Raw genomic sequence first — 21924 nt, 5'->3', positions numbered from 1 at the left:
TAATTGCCTGTTTAACCATAAGTAATGCAGTACTATACAAGGTAGTTCTTACCTTCCTAACCATGGTCAAGTCTGGCTGCTTGGTCCAGGTCCGGCTATAAATATCATAGCTCTCCATAGAGATCAGCTCCCTTTCACCATCCTCACCTCCCAGAATATACAGAATTCCATCAATCTCTACCACACCAAAATTGTGTCGTGCCTAAGGAATACCAATAAAGTCAACACTGTAAAACGTAACAGCCACTGGGAACAAATCAATACAATCTTATTTTTCAGCATATCTGTCTGCAAAGTGCTATTGGTGTTATGCCTGGGGTTTGTTTTGGTTTGGGTTTTTTAATGGTGAAGCCCTAAACACCAGCATAAGATTATTAGTTTAATCAACTAAACTATACAAAGGGTATTAAAAGAAAAAAAAAAAAAAAAAGCAGAGCAGCAGAAGCCAAAGAGACCACACAGAAATCTAAGAACAGAGCTTGGCTCTATTTCAGTTTGCACAGTGATGGTCTCCACGATGAAGCTGCTGCTTTCAGGTCTCTATAGCAGCCAAACTCGGACTCATTATCTGTGCAAAGGCAGCTCCTCTATTTTGTATGTTTGGGCACAGTCCCCTCAGTCTCACAGCAAACAGGGAACATCACAATCATAGTCTTACTCTTAGTAAGCAGGAAACTTAATGCATCATAAATACAGATGTAGCCAAAACTACAAGCCTTTGCCAACCAGAGGCTGCAAAGAGGAAAATCCCGGGGCAAACAATTTCTTAACAATCACCCTGTGCTGATCTACAAAGATAAAACCACAGGTGTATTAAGGATATATGTTTACAAACAACAAACTGTTAACTTTCTGATGGAATGTAAGTATGAAGAAGGAAGCATTAACTCAAACCAAACCTAAGTATGTCTGTGCAAGCCAAGTTCTGTATGTTGGCCAGTCCTCTGTCCATGTTTTCTGCACAGTCCGATCCCTTTGTCCATCTCAGAGTTCTCTTGTTTTAGAAGGCCAGTACACGCAGAACATTAAGTACACTATATGACTGATGCATTATGAAACTCCTGAAATTTTGTAGTTCATCTTACAGTTAGCTCTTCACCAACTGTTTAGTTTTTCCAGATCCAGCAGTCAGCATCAGACCACAAGAGCAACAACAGGATATAAAAGGAAGTCAGTCTGCAGCATGATTTCGAATGTGTAAGATGCGACTGAAGATTCAGAATAAAATTTTGCAGAAGAAAAGGAACATTTTGCCAAAGTAAAAACTTAAATCCCAACAGTTAGATAGAGATCTTGCCTCATGCATTGGTGGTAAGGAACTCCATGAATTGGTGTCTGGATCATATTTCTCTCCAGAGCTTAGCGTTCCCTTGTTTTCATCCTGACCACCAAGCACAAATAAAAATCCCTCTGTAAAACAAAATGTAACATGATCTTAAGAACAGGACTCACACCTGTACACTGAGCAAGACAACGTGACTGGTGAGCTGTATCCTGGAATTCACTGAGAGATTCACACCAGTCACAGGTCAGATGGGACTGGAGAAGGCAAAGCACATATTTATATCTGACTCCAGCCTACCCCTGCAGATACTGTTCAACATATTCAGTGATGCAGCAACTAGAATTTACTTAAAACATGAAATACTCCTGGAGAGACAGATGTAGCAGATTCCCACAAAACGTTGCGGGAATAGTGATTTTAAGACACTCGGATGACAGGGATTTTCACAGAATCAAGTACAGTTTTGGGCAGACAAAGGGGAAGCATGAAATAACCCCAGTGCAGTCAATCTTAAAGAAAATATATTATTATAAGCTGTATCTCAGATTTTGAGGCACTGGTACGTTTTCATAATATCGACTTCAAAAATACAAAGTTCCCCTTTACCTGCTGACAATACTCCATGATTGATCCTTGGAATACTCATAGGAGCAAGTTCAATCCAGAGCTGTCTATTGGGATCATAAAGAGGACACATACACCGCATCACTGAGGTTGGTTTCCGTGATCTGAACACAGGGTGGGGAGGGAACAAACAAAAACAGAAAGACAAGACAAAGTTTTACAAGTTCACTGTTAACACCTTGTGTCCAAAATTTGTTTGTTCACGTTTTCATGTATATTCATCATGTGTGGCATTGCCCTGGTAAGGAGAAGACCCACAAACCAAACATGTAAATTGAGTTTGTACAGACTGGAGACAAAAAGCAGCCGCACTTCACTCCTACTGTACCTTCCTGTACTCTTTCTTAAGAACTTTGAACAGCTAAAAATAACTCACAGAGTGTCTTAGTAATGTTTGAGTAAAGTGATTCACAAACTGACATGCAAAATGTTATCTGAGTGGTTTACTACACTTCTATAAAGAGCTAACATCTAAAGGCTAAATTTATTTAAACAGGACAGAACCTTCCCCCCTGCTGCAGGGGGCACTCAAGAAGAGAAAGGGATTATTGTGTAGAACAACAGGAATTTTCATCTGGCAGCTTAGATGCACCACTAATGACTTGTTTTTTTGAACCATGGCTATCATAAACAAAACAGTAAAAGCACATGTTGGCTGCATTTAAGTTTTGTTATAGATGCTTTTCAGACCTTCAGAAAGGTGTTTCTCCAACATTCTGTGCTGAACAAACAACACATCCTACCCTTAAGTTTACTACATGTTGAATGTCAGAAATAAAATATATATTTATTGTTGAATCACTCCCACAGGTATTTCAGGTGCATCTGACCAACCCAAACCAAACTTAAACGACAGAGTACAGGTGCACATGCTCCCTCCACGCTGTGTTTGAGACTGCCAGGAACTCCAGGCGCTGGCTCTGGCACCAGCTGCGAGCCCTGCGATGCCACTGCACACTTACACTCGTTCCTCCCCCCCAACAGTCACGATGCACTCGGAGTAGCCCCGGGGCTTGAAGGAGGCCAGCATGGCCTCTCCCTGCTGGGGGGGTGTCAGCGGGATGTTGTTGCACTCCTTGACGATCTCCCGCACCAGCGGCTCGCTCATCATCTGCTCCCGTAAATACGCCGCGTCCAGGCCCGACACCCACACTGCTGACATGACATCCTTCATGTGAACCTGAGGAGAGACAGGGATGCCAGGGAATCACCCACCTTTTACACGACAGCACTGAGGCACCCGTACGTACAGACGCTTCTGTATTCGTCAAATACTTAAGAGGTTTTGACATTTGGAAGTAATAAACTATACAGTACAATGCTACTAAGAAAATGCAGCAAGTCCTCAAAATTTCTCCATAAACATGCTACTTGCTTTCTCCCACAAAAACAAGATTATATCATCAAATGCCAAAACGGTACTTTTTTTCTTATTGCCTATCAAATAATAAAGGCAGCAAATGATGTATCACCCACAGTGCTTTCACCCTTTTACTGCAATCCCATGGTCTGCATTCCAGGCAAAATTCAATTAATTCCATAAGTGCAAGATTAGTCCTGAAAGAAACACTGATTAGAATAAACACTCCAATCTGCACCACATTCAAAATACAAACATTTGGATGTCCTGACCTTTCTGGAATCTGAATCATGAGAAATCCACCTAATCACCGCTTCAAAGACGTATCTTTCGTTTCCAACATTGAGCTTTTCCATCGACAGCACTTCTTTCAGTTTTTGAGGAGTCAGTTCCAAGAATTCCTCTGTGCTGCTGACATCTCGAAAGTGAGTTTCCAGATACTCTGAGGCAAGGTAGTGAACATGATGCAAACAATAGTGCAGTGCAAAGTCCCGAATACCAATACAGTTCTCAGCAGCTATGCAACCTTCTAAAAACTCACAGCAGAGAGTTTTTAAGTCTGTAAGCAGCAGGAGATCAGCTGCCTGTACCACATCTTGGATAGTTTCTTCATTTAGCCTGATCTGCAAGAATTAATTTAGAAGTTATAGCTACTATCACTCATTTGTTCCATGACATGCCCGCATTCATTACCCTCAATCTCAGTGGCTGAAAAATGGAGCATTAATGCCAGTGCAAAAATTAGGAGAAACTGATATGACTGCTACCCCTTTAGAAATGAACACAGGGATGGAAAGGCATTTGCTTGGCAGAAGGTGTCGAGCAGAATTTTGCGCCTGAAGAAACCAACCGTAAAATTGTTCATCTCATCTGGGAGCCTAAAATGAGTTTTGCTGCAATACATAAATAATGTTTTTAAAAATGCACATCCAGAAAAGAATTTCAAGCCACATCTGCCTTTTCTTTTTCTGCTGAAAATTAAAACTCGTTCAGCAATGTCAGTCTGGTTCCAAATAAACTGGACACAACAACTTTAATTCCTGCTAAGGCTCCTGCCACAGGGATCTGAAGGGGCACAGTGGCAGCAACAAGAGGGCAGACAGGTGGGCACGAAGGGCACTGAGGGAGGACACCTGATGGACTGTAATGGCCAGTGATGGGGTCTCAATCTCTACAGCTACCACCAAACCAGTCCTCTTTCACACCTGACAGAGACTGCATGCTTTAAGGCAGGTTATTGAAGGCAGCCACCAATTTTAATACAAGCATTTGACACCAACTCTAAATTTTAAAGTCCTCTCCGGCTGCACGAGAAGAGCAGAGACAACTACAGAGCTTACTGCCTCTACTTCATGTGCACAGCCCCACTTTGCAGAAGTTCCATCACAAAGCTTTAAACCTCAGCAGGTTTATCTTTCAGGACAGTGTTAAAACCCAAGTTATTTTGACAAACAGTCCAGCTGCTGTCTAGTTCTTTTTAATGCCATACCTGCCCGCTGAAGATGTAATCTAGTATCTCTTTCATGATATCAACAGATATCCCTTCGAGTTCAATCTTGTATGTCGAGCCATCGTCCTTTGGAGGATTGTAATTCAATTTTGTTCTAAGAGAGGAGACAAGAAAAAGAGAAAAGCTCAAAAATCTGGGCATTGTTGCATTTGTTTTGGAGGAAACAAACACTAGCTGTGGGTCACTTGAGCTAGAGCAGGGATGTTAAAACCTTCCAATGTGATGTGAAATCTGTCCCTTGAATCAGCATGGAAAGGATGTAGGTCTGGTCTCTGATACTGCTCGTCACATTTCCAAACTGAACAAACACTTCAGCCTTGCAAACCACCCAGGGTATCAAAGAGCCAAAGTACTTTTTATCCCAGCTCATTCATCACAAGCATTCAAAAACTTCACTCAGACCTTCCAACAGAACAGCAGCTCTGCTGACAGATGAAACACAAGAATTTGCTTTCCTGAAGGTGGAAAAAACCCCAAAACAAAACAAAAAACCCCAAACATTTTACCAAGAAAGAAATAATTAGAGTGAGCAGATGCAATCAGAATATTCACTGGCAGCACAAATATTTGGACAGCATTACCATTTTGTGTAGTTTATGATGTTATCAGCCTAATGCTATGCCTGGCCGTAACCAAGCCATGTGCTCATAGTTGCAGGAAACAGCCCATGTGTTGCTCAGCAGAGCTTTAAATATTCATCTGCATCAGTGGACACCTCACTTGTGAGCAATTCCTTTAAAAATACCAGGAGCACTGTGATGTGTCTTTGAACAGCAAGGAGAGGGACTGGGGGAAAAGATGGGGAACTAATAATAACAACACAGCAGACACTTTGCTTTCCATCAGCTGTTTGTGCAAACACTTCTTCCAGGAAAGATAACTTGAAGCTTTCAAAAGTGAGCAGTGTCCACCAGTCTTGTGCAAACAGCCATGAGAGCTAATAAAAGATCATTTTGAATATCTCTTTTCCACACTTTAGGCAACAAAGAACACATTATATAAAGACCAGAAAACTTGTTTTATTACCTCTGTGTATATTTATATATCTATATGTAAATCCCAGCACACAAAAGCCTTAAAAGCATTTTTACATTCATTTAAATATATTCTTAGATAGAATTATTTTCTTAATGTGAAAAGCTGTGGCTTTGCTAAGCTGGAAGTGACCAGTTTGTCAGTGTTCTGCTATCCATGTTCACACTAATACATAAATAGGACTTAGCTCAGGGCAGATTCTGCTTTACTTACTCATATCAGAACAAATTAGTTTCTCACAAAATAAGCTACAACTCACATCAAATAAAAGCTTAGTCTGTAAGGAGCTATTTTTAAGTGTGAATAAGGATGGTAATTTTAGCCCTTTACTTAATCATGTCTGTGGTCTTGCCTTCACATCCCTCTCCTACACTGCAGACAGCGGTGCTCGGCTCCTCTCAGTGTCTGTACGGCACAAGTTACAATACAAATAACAACAACAACATGGTATGGATTAGGAAATTGTTTATTTCCTAACACTTGGAAGGAGATTAGGAAAGTTAGGTGACTCCCACTAAAGCACATGCTGCAATAGCAGACACTGATTTACAACTTGTCAGTCGAAAATTTCTAACCCAAATGTACATCTCCCGCAGCACGAACAACATGTACCTCAGCTGGAGCCATCCTTGCCCATGTGGAATGTGCACTTTTCCTGCCTACAAACTCCAAAGGAATTACAGAGCATATAACACAGGTTAAGAGAGCTTTTCAACTCCAACACAGAGCAAAAGGCTTCTTCACACACGTTTTCAAATCTATTCAAACTACCTCAATTTTACTACTACTACCATCTCCATTTACACCCCAGTTTTAGGTTTCCTGGTTTGTAACGAAAGCTGTAACTTGTTTCCCGGGATGAAACAGTTTTTTTTTTCTTTTCATTTAACAAAAAATATATCAAGGTTTGTAGCACGTGGCTTCCTTCAGCAGAAAGGAGAGGCAGTTGGATGGCACCTGGATCTCACATGTGTCAGGTACCTGTGAGTAGCTGGTATGGTCAAACACAGAGCAGTATCCACCCAGAACCTCGACAGTCCAACACACTGTGGGGCTCCAAAAAGGCCCAAGGCATATAATAAACATGTTGATGCCAGCACTAATGGGGAGATTAGGGAAAGGACTAGTGCTATTTATCTTTCATCTTAGCATCACCTGCACACACCCAAGCTAAATCACCTCATTGCATGGACTTTACACTGACGCTTCCTGGTAAGAAGAAACTGTTGCTCAGAGTTTTTGGGTCTTATCAGGCTAGATGTTCTAATTACTGTGTATTTTTTCAGGCATCAACAGTTGGTAATCTGAAAAGAAAGGGACCAGCCCCTGATGCAGGGCCAAAACACAAAGTCAAAGCAGGAAAATAACCTTGAAAACAAATCAAATGATTTCAGCTACAGACACTCGTATGGAGACAAACATTCACCTTATGCAAATGCATCCCAGTTCAGACTAAGTTTTGCTCCTATCATGTGTCATGGGAAGCAATAGTTATCCATCTGTCACATGACTTTAATTTGTTGGTTAATAAGCTACAAGGTTATTTATTTTGGTACAAATACTTCTGAGCTATGACATGGGAGCCGTTCCCAAAGGCAGCTGGAGGTGCCCCTTGTCATTCACATCACGCACTGCAGGACAGCATCTGCCTGTTGGGAAGAGGGGAGGGAAAACATGATGCAAGGGCATATTATAACCAGGTTTGGGGCTGGAAAAGTGCAAGAAAGAAAATTGTGAGTCTAAAGGAAAGAAGCTGAATGAGGAGAGAAGAGTAGGAGGTATGGAATCGGAGGGCAAGGAGGTCTGTCTCCTCTTGCATCACCCAGCACCAGCTGTGACCTGCACCCACATCTCACCAGCAAACTGAGGCCTGGGCACCCCTGTCATAACACAGGCAGAACGAGAACATTGCAAACCATGCTTGCTCCCAGTTCAGAAAGACAGTGGGCACATGGAGAAACATTTAACCCTGGTCCTCTATCAAATTTCACTTTAGAAAATAAGTTACTAGATATGCTTAAGCACAGGTTTCCCAATCTGTCAGCATCCCAGGAGGAGGGTGCTTGCTTTCCACCACACTCTTCCTCAGGGTGATTTACTCAGCCTGTGATTTGTGTGGCTGAAAGCTGGAAGTGGCAATCAGCAACCCAAGGTGCAGAGATGGGCCCAGCTGCAGCACAGCTGCTTCTGACACATGCATGTGACAGCTTCCTACTGTGGACAACATTCCTAATTACTTTAAAAGCACTCCATGCTGCCAAACCACAGCAGAAAAGGCTGCCTCGGTCTTCCTTAATTCAGATGGAAGACCAGAACATCAAGATTTAGAGGGAAATAACCCCCCCAGCCAACCAGAAAACCCTTGAGCTAGGAGTGGAGCACAACTGAAACACACACAGAGCTGGGGGAAATAAAACATGGCAACTTCTCCATCCTGTTCTATCAAGTAATTTAATTTTGAACAGCTTGACTCCATACATGCTTTAAACCAATATTTTCCATTTTTTAATTAAGATCATCACCATAAAATGAAATTGCTTCCAGTAACATAAACAGTGTTCTACAAATGCTCAACATCCACCCCAAACTCTTGCACCTCCTCAGGAAAACTGCTTGGCAAACATAACACCTTGGGCAAGTGGCATCAGAACAACTGGGTTGATGTTGTGTTTTGATGTTGTCTGTGTGACAAATTTAGAATCTGCTGTTCCACATCACTTAAGGAATACAGTCCTAATGAGTCATCTCAAATGACACTACATAAGGCAGAAGGAGGAAAAAAATACCAGTACCTCTTCTGTATGTGTAAGCAATATAAACAAGGTGAATTCTCAAAATCAAAATAGGGCTTAAGGACAGACGCTGATATTGCCAGAGTGACAATTCACATCTAATTGCATAAAACAAATTCAAACAGTAATAAAACCCCCCCACAAACAAACAAAAAGCAAACCAACAGGTAAATTAAGACTGTCCACAGTTCTTCTTAAAATTCAGGTGGCTCTTCCAACTTACTGTCATTTTAAAAGAGCAAAACAAAGAAAAACACAATTATCCTTTCAACCTTATAGCCAAATCCCTGTGACAGCACCAGACAGTGGGACAGTTAAGATGAATGACAAGCACATTGAAAAAAAAGTCCATGTGTCTGAAAACTTGGGTTTTCTTACATTTTACAGATGAAATTTTACAGGAGGGGAATAATAATTTAAAAAAAAAAAATTTTTAAAAATCCAGCCAGACTTAACAGCAAACAAAATGAAAATTCAAACAAAGAACTCAGCTGCCACCAATAGCGCTTGTTTTCCTGAGTCAGACATAATTCTCTGGGAATATTTTTATCTTTAAAATCTCTGCCTTATTTGTGAACTGTTAAGAAAAGGTAACTGGTGTGTTTTTACAATGGTGGTCTAAGTTATAAAGAGAACAACAGCACAAGCCTTGGAATGCTTTAATCTTAGAGCGCTGGTACATTGGTACCTAAACAGGTAAAGCAAACACCTGTCTGCAAAGACTGTGCCTGTGAGAGTGCTCCAGACCACAGCCACCTCAAGCAGGTTTATATTTACAGTGAGCAGCAACCTAAAAATCTGGGAAACAAGAGACAGACACTTTGGGTTTGATGCTTTGCAACACAAAACTTTTACCTGCTCTCACGTCATCGCACCGCGAACGCAGTTCCCTGACCTACTTCCACAGGCAGAGCAGGGTGTCAGGAACCAGACTGCAGGAGCCAAGGGAGACACTCGGCTTTTGGAAAGCAGCTGTCTTGCCAAATTAATGATTTTGCTCCAGATTAACCATAAGGGCTGGTCTACACAAGCCTTGCCAGTATTGCCACACCAACAAACCTCAACAGTGAAGTAGCAGAGCCATCCTTCCAAAACGAAGAGTAATAAAATTGGGGTTTGCTGATATATCCTTTACCTGCACCAGTGTTTTGGCCTTCTCTAGAGAGCATTAGCGTTCTAAAATGAAGTTGTACCTCCAACAAATGCTTCCAGCAAAGACATGCACCGAACCTAAAACACACTCACAAGGATGACTCAGTCCCCAAAATGGCAAGTGAGTACTTGGAGATTTTGCATCAGTAAGGAGAAAACTTAAAAAAATCTGCTTTTGATGCAAAAAGAAGGTCAATTCAGTCTCCTCCTGGTCTGGGCTCCCTTATGTAGGTTTAAGTCTTTCAAGTATAAGCTTTCCATGTTAAATCTAATTAAGTCCTACTCAGGTCTGACCATTTTAATGGTGAAGTTTTCCATTTGTCTGCCTTTCTCCTTGCAATATTTTCTCCCATGAAAGCTGGTCTCTCTACGTGCAAAAAACCCCCCTTAGTAATCACATTATTAAACAGGTCAGACATAAAAACATGATGCAGCAGTTCACTCCACCCACTTGCCATCCTCCAAAAAGATATTTTACAACCAAATCAGAAGGTTTCCTTTGAGGTCGCACCCTGGCCTTTAGCACCACACATAAAAGCCAGTCTTCACCACACCCTGCAAAGGGTGCCAGCTCTCAGAGGGTTTTGGCTATGCCTCTTCGGTGTCTGTCCTATGTCTCTCTCCTTAAGATTATCTGTAACTGCAACATCACATCTCAAAGCAAAGTAATCCACCTAACAGCTCAGCACAAAAACCTGCAGAAGTTGCTTTGCTTGCTTTAAGAGAAACAAAAACCAGGAATAACCTAATTTTTTCATCTGTTGGAAAGTTTAAGTCAGGCAAAAACATGGCTTCCCCTCCTCTCCCTAAGAAAGGGAACAAGGCAATTCCTTCAGCAGCAGCAGCACAGGGGACATGTACAGGGCTCATGGGCTTTGCTCAGTGAAGAGCTTGTTTACCCTGAAAATCTGAAATTACTCTGATTACACTGAGCTCATCCAGAGTTAGATTGTAATCTAAATTGGAAATCTACCCTCAACCAGCGTGTCTTGCCTAAACATGTGAGTTAGCCCTAAGTAGACAGAACACACACCCGACAAACAGTGCCCAGGAACGGACCCTGGGAGCTCCTCAGCAGCACCAAGGACCTGCCTTTTCATTTCACTTTGGCTTTCTTTAGCCAAGCTGGAAAACAACCGAGCAACTGCACCAGCTGAGCTCACAAACAAGTCAAACACGAGCAACACAGATGAGCTGCTGGGCACCCACAGCTCATGTCACAGCACAAAGCACAGCTCAGGCTCACCTGTGCACATGAGCAGGCCTGGTTCAGCAGTGGCTGTTCATCTAAGAGGTACCTTCCTGTGTTAGAAACACCTGCCACTGGATTTAAAAAGGTGGGGTTGGAGGTTTTTTTCCCTTCTTTTTTAAAAGGTGGGAAAAAACCATCTAATCCCTGTTCCTCTGTGGGCAGCAGGCTGGGTTCACATGGATCACTCCTCAGAGCCCCTCCTGAACTAAATCCGTATCATACTGATGGCATTTTTCTGCTCCACATGACACTTGAGTCCATTCACCAAATTGATGATTTCCAGCAGTGTTACACCTATTAGGCAGGACTTCCTTGGAATAGCAAAGGAAGACATTTCCAGAACAGAGTTTTAAACTGAGAAATGAACAGTATCTTACTTGAAAATACATCTTCTTTCCAATTAACTCCGCTTTTAAACTTGTTAAAAATGCTTTTTAGAAGAAACAAGTGCAGGACCATACCCATGCTGTTAAGCTTATAATTAAACATTTAAGAAATGCAATGCTGTGTAGTGTGTCTCTAATAACCCAAACATTCCTGTAACTTACTAATATCATTATTTGAAAGAACACCAAGGAACCTGCTGAGGAAACTTGTATTAGCCAGGTTTTTATACCTCACTCATCCTTACAGCACATGGGAAAAATTAGCACCACATCAGAGGAAGATTTCCATAATTGCTGATAAGTATGAAGTCAAATGGACAAAATTAGAAGTGCATGAGTAGTATTGTGGGACAGCTGGAAGATGTTTGGAATCCAAATGAGGGAGGCACCTGAACTCTGGATATGCTGAGAGCTGGAAAACACAGATCTACAAGACTATCACAGAATGTGATGACGCAGCCAAGAGGAAAAAGGAACCAGGATTTCACCAGCACAGGAGTCTCCAATGCAGGGTATGAACTGTGTCCATAAACAAGAGCTGCACAAGGCAGCCTACATTGTTCAGGGGATGTAAACCAACACCCTGAGGACATAAACCAGCCACCAACCACATGGTAATAAGAAGATATTTCCTTGATAGGCAACAAGCAAGCTGTCCATAACAGTGATTTATTCTGTTTTCTTGGAAATATTAAGCAGGGGAAAAGATAAAATACCGGAAACAAAGACAGGACTGGAGCCTCCTCTGTGCACAGGTAACACTACACTGGTACTCAGCACCAGGACAGAGAAAAAGCTCTGTACAATATACAGAGTAAGAGCCTGAACAGAGTGTGAAGAAACAAATCATTTCAAACCCTTGGTTATTTTTTGTTTTCATCGGTCTACACCAGGAACAAGTTCCTTTTGTAACTGCAGATGAGACCAAAACAAACAAAACAGGCTCAAAGAAAAAAGACCCACCAAAAAAAAAAAATAAAAAATTCAAAATGCAAATCAAGCAGTTCAGACTCATCAACTCCAGACACATCGGCAACTTCAGAGCCATAAAACACATTTTAAACCAAGCAAGGAAAAATACTAATAAAAAAGCATTCTTTTAATAATAAAAGTTCTGCCAAACAAGGCAATTAATGCAGGTGTAAAGGCAAGCTACAGAGTATGAAATTACCCAGACATCCCAAGCAGCTCCATCCTGCCACACCTTCCATCCCAACTCGCCTCTTACATCAGGCACACGGATACAAAGAAAGGACGAGAAATTTCATCTCAAGTTCTCCTGGGTAAACAAGGTGCTCTCATTCCCAGTTCTCCCTTTGCCTGACGTGTAGCAGCAGCCCAACTGTATTTTTTTTTACTATTTGGGGCTGGGTAAGAGCCTTATGGCTTCCTCCCTTCAGGCCATCTTTAGGGGCTTGTTGGAGCAGGAATAAAATAACCAACTCCCCACTCAAGCCTGGTACAGTGACTTCTAAATCCCTTTTGAAACCATAAACTTTTAACACACCTTTATCACTGTTGCCCCTCAACTGCTTATCCAAACATAACATGTGTGTAGGCACTTCTGGCTTGTGCCAGGCAGAGAGTTTCTGGCCAAGGCAACTATTTTGATTTATTGCCTCTCAAAGTTACAGAGACTTTACAACTCAGTTATCACTAAAACATAATAGGTAGCATTGCAGTTCAATTTTTTAAAAATCAAAACCGAACCAAAACTATGCCTAATTCGAAAAACAGCTTTGAAAGTCTGGAAGCAAATTCTGGCCTGATCTGTTCCTGACTTCCTACTGCCAGGTCAAGCTGCAAAGCTCCCAGGAGACTGCCAGAAACAAACTTCTCTTAAGCAACCTTGAAGACAACATGGCTTTAAAGCCCTCCCTGAGAGTGCAGTCACCACAACATTGCCCTGCACACCCAGTGAAGAGGGAACCAGCCCTGGCACAAGCACAGAGTAATTCAGCTAAACCAGGACTTGGGAGCACTGGGTCCTGACAACCAAACACCTCCCAGCTCCAGCTGCTGATTGTGTTCCTGACTTCAGTACTTGTCCCAAATTGAAACAAAAGTTTTAAAACAACATAAAAGGTCTCTGTAGATGTCAATAAAAACAAAACAGCTACCAGGAAATTGGCAGCAGGAGCTACTGGCGTGCACTGGCTTCCAGTTGACCTTGCTCTACAGTATTTATTGTCCAACAGGTGTAACAAGAACTGCCCCGTCCCACTTCTCACACCTGCACTCAGGGATGCTCCCAAACACACTCACACAGGGATGGTGTCTCAGCAGGATGCCTTCAGGACAATTCCAAATGCTCCAAGTGCCAGCACACAGAGGAAAGGGCAGGAGTTCAGTGATGGGGGCACGTCCCACCACACCTCCATGGAAATCTATTTTGGCATCGGCAAAGAGGTTATGATTTTGAGGCTGTGCAGAGTCTCACAAGGCCTGCAATGTTTTAGAGATGTCAGAAGGTTGAACAGTACAAGTGAGAAGATGCAAATGCTGTAGGGTTATTTCTGACCATAATCCATTTACAATTTACAGCTATTTACAAGTGCATGGAAAATAACGTGAACTTAACCTTGCATTTACATTCTCCTTTAGCTACATTATGCTCATCTCGAAAAAGATGAAAATATGATTACTGGTCCATTACTGAGTTTGAAAAGCCTTGGGGAACAGTATAGAACACAAACAGCCATCTGTAATCTGTTCACGTGGATGCGTGAAAATCAAAGACCAAACTCGCTGAGGTAACAAAAACGTCCTAATTTAATTTCTAACAGAGCAGCACAATCCCTGCTTAACAACATTAAGTTTGTCTAAGAATATGAGCTTAAATATCCTCTTTGTTCAGGTAGCTCCCACATGCTCCCTGTGATCCAGGCAGGCAGACAGTAAGCGAGCAAAATATTAAGAGTTGCAAGTTTCAGCTGGCCAGGAACGAGTCATGCCAGACAGTGACAGATCTGTTGGGATGGGAACATCTGCTGCTACTGCTGAGGATACCAGGAATACTTGGACCAAGTCTATCCTATAAAAGGTTGGCGGGTATATGCTACAACTTAGGCCAAACTTACCAGTGCAAGCATGGTTTGTTCTGGTAAAAGCCCTCTTACGCCACTGTAATTTACACCGGGCTCTCAAACTAAATAAATTAAGCCAAGGCAATAGAACTGGATCTACATTAGGGCAAGTGCCAGGACAAAGAGTGCTACAAAAGAAGTGCAGGCTTCTGGCTGACTTGTTCCAGAAGAGAAAACTGAGAGCTGATCTGGCTCCAGTTTAACTTCTCTGGGATGCACGTCACTTTGAGCCAAACCACTGCTTTGTCCTATGGCGCTTTCCTCCTGAGGAACCCTGCTTTTCTCAGGCTCAGGAACATACCACAAGATGTTAGAGATATGCAGGAAGACTTCTGTGTTTTGCAAATGACAGGATTTGCTCCAGGGGCACACAGAGGGATTAGATAAACCTGTATGTGTAAGGCAGTTCTGTAGGAATTCACACAACCACCCCAGACCTCACTGCCCTTGGAGGGCTACGAGCCACTTGGCATTAGGCAGCTGAGGCAAGACCTCAAGAATCAAACCACCACAAAAATTAAAAGTCTTACTGGTCCCACAGACTGAACATTTAAAAATTAAACAGGCATTTATTATTTTTCTGTACTTGCAGAAGCCACCCTAAGGACCAGACAGGCAGATGGGATCCACGACACCAGCAACATTCCATGTGTTTCTGTGGCCCCTTCCCACTGAAGCTGCCATCTTTGAGCTGCATGGATAATCCAGCTGCCAAATAACTAGAGGGAAAACACATCACTGTAATTTACAAGTGTCCTACTCATAAGCAGTCAGCCAAACAGCTTCCATGCAAAACCAAAAAACAGGTAACGCTCCTCTCTCTGTGGCTGCACAAATCCTTCAGCATACACAGACTCTGCTCACACCCAACCACCCCCTCACAAGGTCCTACTTATTTTCCTACTCACACCCTAAACTAAGCACTCATACAAACCCTACAGTTTCTGAACTCGCCCACCAACTTGCCCACAGCCACAGCACATAATGACACAGCCAGACACTGAAAACACAACATCAACTCACACTTCCCACTGCTTCACTTACAAGTTTCATATAACCACTCATTTTTCTTCCAATTTTTACTTCTGAAATTAGTTAATGGATTTTTCTGAGCTTTGTATTGGAATTTTTCAAATGAGAGCAACCTGAATCAATTGGCATTTGGAGTCTGTAACAGCCTGTGGTACCAGAGCACACTTTGGAATCTGCTACCCTTAAAACACAAGGGCAGGAAATTCTTGAGTCTCCTGCAATAACTCTTTATATAGAAACCTAAACAGATTTTCTTTGCAAAACCAACACTCAAAATAAATGGGACTTGTATAGACTAGGTAAAAGGTGGAGATTAATTTTATCTCCAAAAAGAGCCACTGAAACATTACCCTTGGCTGGAAACACAATGCTCCAACATTGGCAACCTACCTGACCAATTCTACCCAATGTGAAGACCAGCTGGACTAAGAGAGAGATCCTGGAGTGATAAAAAGAAGAGAGACAGGTAGCAGGTAAAAATTAGGCTCTGCAAAGGTAGGTAATACAAATGTGTTTCTTAATGTGTCCTACAAGAACTAGGTCCGTGTATTTTTGGTTCTTTACATCTTGAAAGCCCGAGGAGAAGACATGAGTTAGCTTTAAAAAAAAAACCACCACAAACCACCCCACACTTAATCATATTTATATATTAATGCATGTAACCTACTTTCACACATAGTTAATGAGTTCCTTCATGGGATTTGAACCTGAAGAATTCTGAGTTTAAAAAAACCACAGCTCTAATGACTACAAGTTTTGTTGCTAATGTAGTTGTGTCTGGCGCTCTTATTCCTCACACACAATTAACTCGTGTTTCCCCAGTACATTTTCCAGAGATCAACAAAATGCAATACTTTAAGACAAAATTCTGTGAAGAGCTACTTCCCCATAGAACAATTTACAAAAACTTTTCATTAAGCACTTTTTTTCCACAGTTAAAAAAAAAAAAAAAAAAGCACATTTCCTGTAAATTCATCCTGCTGTAACAGTGGAACAGCAGATTTCCCAAGGACACGACCTCTTACCACCTACAGCAGCTCTTCTGAAACTTAATGTCAGGCATATGGTCATCTAAAACATGATGGCCAACAACCTAAAAAGCATTCAGGCCTTTTGAAGAGTATTCAATCAATGGTTCATTTCAATTTCACATCTTTGATTTCCCTTCCACTACAGTCTTCCAAACCTGCTTTTCAGAACAAGCACTGACAAAAAATTATTGTTAGTACACAGGCTCCACTATTTCTTTTTTTTGTAAATTCTTGCTGATCTTCCTTCTCTGTGAATTTTATTTCATTTGATATCTCAGCTCTGCCAGCTCAGTTGATGCAGAGAACTGTTTCATTAAGTCTGTCCACAGTCAGCACCATTTAGAAGTTATTTACCAGCTTCCTATTCCATTTACTTTTAGTTTATTTTTGTATTTGTGAACGTTGAAGTTGTACTACGATGGCCACCCAAAACACCATACTGCCTAAAAGCAGATGATAATATGACACTGCAGAAAGTTGCTTTCTTTTTGGAGAGTAGCATACAGAATCCTCATCCTCACCTAGGGCAAAAATGCAGATTTTATGACAACTTCACAGGAAGCAGCACCTGGAAGAAATGCCCAACCATTACAAATAGTCTGCTAAAGATTTATGATAATCCTGTGTTTAACTGGTACTGAAGGTCTGCTCCTGCTTTACACATGAAGACAAAATTTATGTCTTTATTACCCGCAAATGAGAGGACTTAAAAAACAAAAATCCTTTGAAATTAACCACTCGTGCATTTTGTTTACCCTCTCTGACACGCAGATACGCATCATAAACATCTCGTGGCAGGTATATTCTCTTTACCTGATGTGACTGGACTTGTCAGCACTGAGCGTGACAGGGTTCAAACAGCTGTCAGAGGCTGCAGCAGGATTTCCCAGGATCTGGGCTTCCCTAGACACACAGCCCAGGAGAAGCTCAGAAATCAGAAACCATGACTGTGCTAATGCAGCTCGTCCTCCCCAGCACTCGCTGTCAAGTGGTACAGTTCTGACAGCACATGCTGGTGACTCCCGCTGCCAAGAGCTGCCAGCGATCCTGGCACGGCCGGGCTTTGTCCCTCTCGCAATTTCCGAGGGATGTTCTTGGATGTTGTAGGGGCACAAGCGATGGGGAGACAAACCCGGGTTTTTTTGGTTTTGTTTTTTTTTTTTTTTAATTTAAAAGCCGATGTACTTCAGGACACATAACCACCACCTAGCACCCTGTCTTGCTAAAAGGCGTTAAGGATAAAAAAAAAAATGATGCTAAAGTGCTGACTCGGCCCAGCTCCTCACGGCATCCCCTGGGATGCTGCCCCTCGGACACCTCCCCGACCATCCGCACAGCTCGTTCTTTATGGGTCGCTTGTTCACGCCAGGCACTTGGCAGCAATTCAGGTGCTGGGGGGGGGGGGGGGGGATTTTTTTCCCCAGTGGGTGACAGAGCCTCTGGGACCTGGAAAAAGCAGCGGTTTGATGCCGAGAACACGGCGGCTGCAGCGGAGGAGCCCGGCGGCACCGGCCTGAGGGAGGGAAGGAGGGAAGGAGTCGGCCCAGCTGCTGCTCCCACAGAAACATAGGACTGCTAGGGTTGGAAGGGACCTCTGGAGATCATCCCAGTCCAACCCCGCTGCCCAGGCAGGGTCACCTGGAGCAGGAACGCGTCCAGGAGGGTTTGAATGTCCCCACAGGGGGACACTCCACGCCCTCCCGGGGCGCTCGGGCCAACTCCGGGCCGAGGCGCCGCAGGGTCCGCAGAGCCCCCGCCGGCCTTCCCGGGCTGCTCCGTCCTGCCCAGCCTCCTTATGTAAGCCCGGCTCTGCCCCGCTCCGAGCGGCCGCGGGCCCGGCCCGGCCCGGCCGTACCTGATGTAGGGGCTGGCGGCCGCCAGGATGTTCTTCTGCACCGGGATCTCCTCGCCCTCCAGCACCAGGTGCGCGTCGCAGAACCGCGTCTCCTCCCGGAACGAGCTGAGCGCCCGCAGCAGCCGCGCCGGGTGCTGCGGGTCCGACACGGCGCTCGGCCCCGACATGGTGCTGCTGCCGCCGCCGAGCCGGGCCGGGCCGGGCCGGCTCAGTCCCTGCCCTCACACCATGGCTGAGCGCCCGCCCGCCGCTGACATCATCCGCCGGCATCATCTCCCCGCGCCGCCCCGCGGGGGCGGCCCGGCCCGCCCGCCCCGGCACCACCGCCCCTCCGCCGGGGCGGGGCGGGGCCCCTGAGCTCGGCACGGCCGCGGGAGTGTGGGTGTTATCCCTGAAGTGTCTGTGTTGTCCCCTCTCGGCTCTGAAATGTGGCTAAAGGAGGTCTGGAGAAGGACAGGGGAGCCGGTGAAGGGTCTAGAGCACAAGTCCAGTGAGGAGCGGCTGAGGGAGCTGGGGGGGCTCAGCCTGGAGGAAAGGAGGCTCAGGAGGGACCTTGTCACTCTCCAGCTCCCTGACAGGAGGGTAGGGCCGGGGGGATCGGGCTGTGCTCCCAGGGAACAAGGGACAGGACAAGAGGACACGGTCCTAAGCTGCGCCAGGGGAGGTTTAGCTTGGGCATCAGGAGGAATTTTTTCACCTAGAGGATGATTAGACATTGGATTAGACACCCTGCAGGTATCTAGGGAAAAACTGGACGTGGCACTCCAGTGGTCTAGTTGACAGGGTGGTGTTTGGTCATAGGCTGGACTTGGTGATTTCCGAGTTCTTTTCCAACCCAGTTGATTCTGTTATTCTGTAAAAGTGGTCTTACATTTATTTATTTGTTTCCTTTTGCACACTGGAGATGAACATGACTGGCATTAGCATGAGGAAAAGTAAAAGAATCAGATTTAAGTACAGCAAGACTCACTGCGATAGTGCCGCTTTCCACAGCTGCCCGCTGGAAACACAGCCTGTTCCAGCAAAGGAGATCTCCTTCAGGACTGTTCACATGCTAAATTTTAGGCTGTTGATTAACACAATTGCACATTAAGAGATGACTTGATTCCATCTGCTTTCTTAACAGCATTCAGTATTTAAGCAGTGAAACTATTTGCACTCTGAGTGAAAGTGTTTCAAAAGCTGTGATCTGCTCTAAAACACATGCCCAGCCGGTGCTGCCAGGAGGGACCCAGCACAGCAGCTCACTGCATTCCCTGTGCTGCTGAGCACAGCTGGACTGGGATTTCTCAGGCTGTGGAACACCCAGATGGACGTCACACTGTCCATTGCTCCACTGGGACAGTAACATTTTCAGAGGCCTGGTCTAGCAAAGCTGTGGTGGGTCACATGCTTTTATTTCTTGCATTTCTGTGAAATGTGACAAAATGTTATCCTCCGTTCAGTTTGATGCTATCTCCATTTTACCACTTGGAAAATGAATTAAGGTATCTGGAAGTGACCCCAAATGAATGCCTTCACAAAGGCAGCCTTGTTCTTCCCCAGCTAGACACAATGCTGGTTTGTTGTCCAGATGGAGGTTGCAGCTGGGACATCCACACGTGGAGACCCCGCAGTGCAAACCCTGCTCTCAGTGCCTGGGTGGGGAGTGGGCACAGCCCCCTTTGAGCCAGTGCTTACAGTGCTTACCTGAGCACCAGGCTCCAGCTTTGCTGTGCAGCTCTGAACAAGAGTTTTAGGAGCAGAGGGTGTTTCATGGAGGCCTCAAATCATGCTAATGTGCATGAAACACCAGCAACTTTGCAACACTTATGGTTATACTACCCCTTTACAAATATTAGAAGGCCACTTCTTCTGGCTTGGGTGTAATTACTCAGGATGTCAAGTGTAGAATGAGGAGGAGCACAACAGATCCAGAGGACACATTCCCAGCTCTCTTTGAGGGTAATGAAGGCAGAGAGCACGCTGCACCTTGACTGCTTGTTATTAATACTGTGGTAATTGCATACCCAGGGGAACAGTGGTTTGAATTATTGCAAAAGCTGTCATTGAGTGGCCTGGTTATTTAAAAAGAAAGACACTGGTGTGTTTCCGTGCCTCCTGTTACACAGGAAAACATTGTTGTATTTCTGGTTTTTGACTTGTCCTAGTAAACATTGTTTCTGCTTCCTCCTGCTGTAAATGTGGGGCAATAAGACAAGGTGTAACAGATAATACCCACTTCTAGAGAACAAATTATTTATTATACCTTGTTATTTGTTTGATTTAATGAAAGTCTTGGTAAAAAAAACAAAACCAAAACAACAACAAACCAAACCACTCTACCAAGGTCCCCTTGTAACAGCTCTGAAGTAATGATATGATTCATACCCATGGCCTGATTCTATCACTCTAGTATATACTTTTTTCAGTTGAGGTACCTATCCTTACTAGTTTTATTTGCAGTCACTCAATCTAGATTTGTTTTAAGCCATTCCAATAACTCCATGAGCTTTACTGGGCTAATTTATGGCTTAAATTTCTGCAAAAGAAGACTCAAACCTTTCTGCTCTTGAGATTTCATAGTTTGTCAGCAGCAAACCAAATGACACTCATTACCACGTGCCATGTTGCCACATCAAAAAAACCCACAAGCCATGCAGCCACTTGGCAAAGCATATCTACATTCCCCGTGCTGCTGTCAGCCTGGAAATGATATGGTGTGTTACCATATTCAGGGTAAATGTTTCATCAGATTAGTACTGCAAGCACTAAAAACATTCTTGAACAAATTTGTGATTAGCCACGTGGTTCTATCCCTCTTGTCTCTGCCGCAGGAGGACACTGGGCTTGGCAAATCCAGATTTACATCACTGTTTTTCTCTTCAGGTTGACTACAGACTTGATGCTAATCAAGTCCTCTGTAATACTGACCAAGGGAATGTGGCCCATTTTGTTTAAAAAATCATACCCAAGACAAGTTCTTACAATTTATTTTCTACATTATTTCTGCATGAATGTAAATAACAGGTTTACTTTCTTAGACTACAGGTTGCTTTTATGGTGAGTGTTTCCCTATCATGTCATCTCTACCAGTAAGAATTAGTTCCTTAGAAGTCAATTAAGTCCTGTGTCCAAACTCATGATCATCCAAAACCATAACCCTATGAGTTCTACAGAAGAAATTCTGAAGAAAAATCCTTAAAATACAATCTATAATAATGGTTAGACTTTTGATTCATTGCCATCTTAGAGTTTCAGAAATATTTGTGGGCACTTGTTAAATCCAAACTTTTTGAGATCAAAAGAAACAACCCCAGAGCTGGTGTCTTTTGCCAATATCACAAATCTTTGCTTCCATACCAGTTCCATATTACATTCAAAAATGGAATTCAATTTCTTCTATAGAAGATAAAAGTTCTCTTAGATACTAGTGTTAACATGCCTTGGAAACACTAGAGGTGACTATTTCTGCAGACACACCTTACTGAAGTATTTATTTCCATTCTGTGGAACATGTAAACCTCTGAATGCCCAAAACTGCA

General features: G+C 43.5%; 1 protein-coding gene across 3 annotated transcripts in view; it reads right to left on the bottom strand.

Annotated features, from left to right (window-relative positions):
* GAN (gigaxonin) overlaps nt 1-18609 on the bottom strand; it is a 40985-nt gene extending 22376 nt beyond the window's left edge. For 2 of the 3 annotated variants that reach the window (XR_004359446.1, XM_032701046.1), the window contains exons 1-7: nt 18401-18609; nt 4759-4873; nt 3542-3892; nt 2872-3089; nt 1892-2013; nt 1298-1410; nt 53-202 (exon numbers count right to left, since the gene is read on the bottom strand). Coding sequence is in view for 2 of the 3 variants with exons in the window: in XM_032701046.1 (XP_032556937.1) it covers nt 53-202; nt 1298-1410; nt 1892-2013; nt 2872-3089; nt 3542-3892; nt 4759-4873; nt 18401-18567 (1236 nt within the window). In the remaining variant the exon portion in view is untranslated. Of the gene's footprint in view, nt 1-52; nt 203-1297; nt 1411-1891; nt 2014-2871; nt 3090-3541; nt 3893-4758; nt 4874-18400 lie in introns of those variants that run through there. The other variant, XM_032701047.1, reaches the window with a different exon arrangement.
* Between the last annotated feature and the right edge of the window lie 3315 nt (nt 18610-21924).

This window comes from Chiroxiphia lanceolata, chromosome 13, assembly GCF_009829145.1.
Source record: "Chiroxiphia lanceolata isolate bChiLan1 chromosome 13, bChiLan1.pri, whole genome shotgun sequence".
Lineage (NCBI taxonomy): Eukaryota > Metazoa > Chordata > Aves > Passeriformes > Pipridae > Chiroxiphia > Chiroxiphia lanceolata.
The sequence above is the reverse complement of the archived record's forward strand: the minus strand, read 5'-3'. Positions and strand labels throughout refer to the sequence as shown.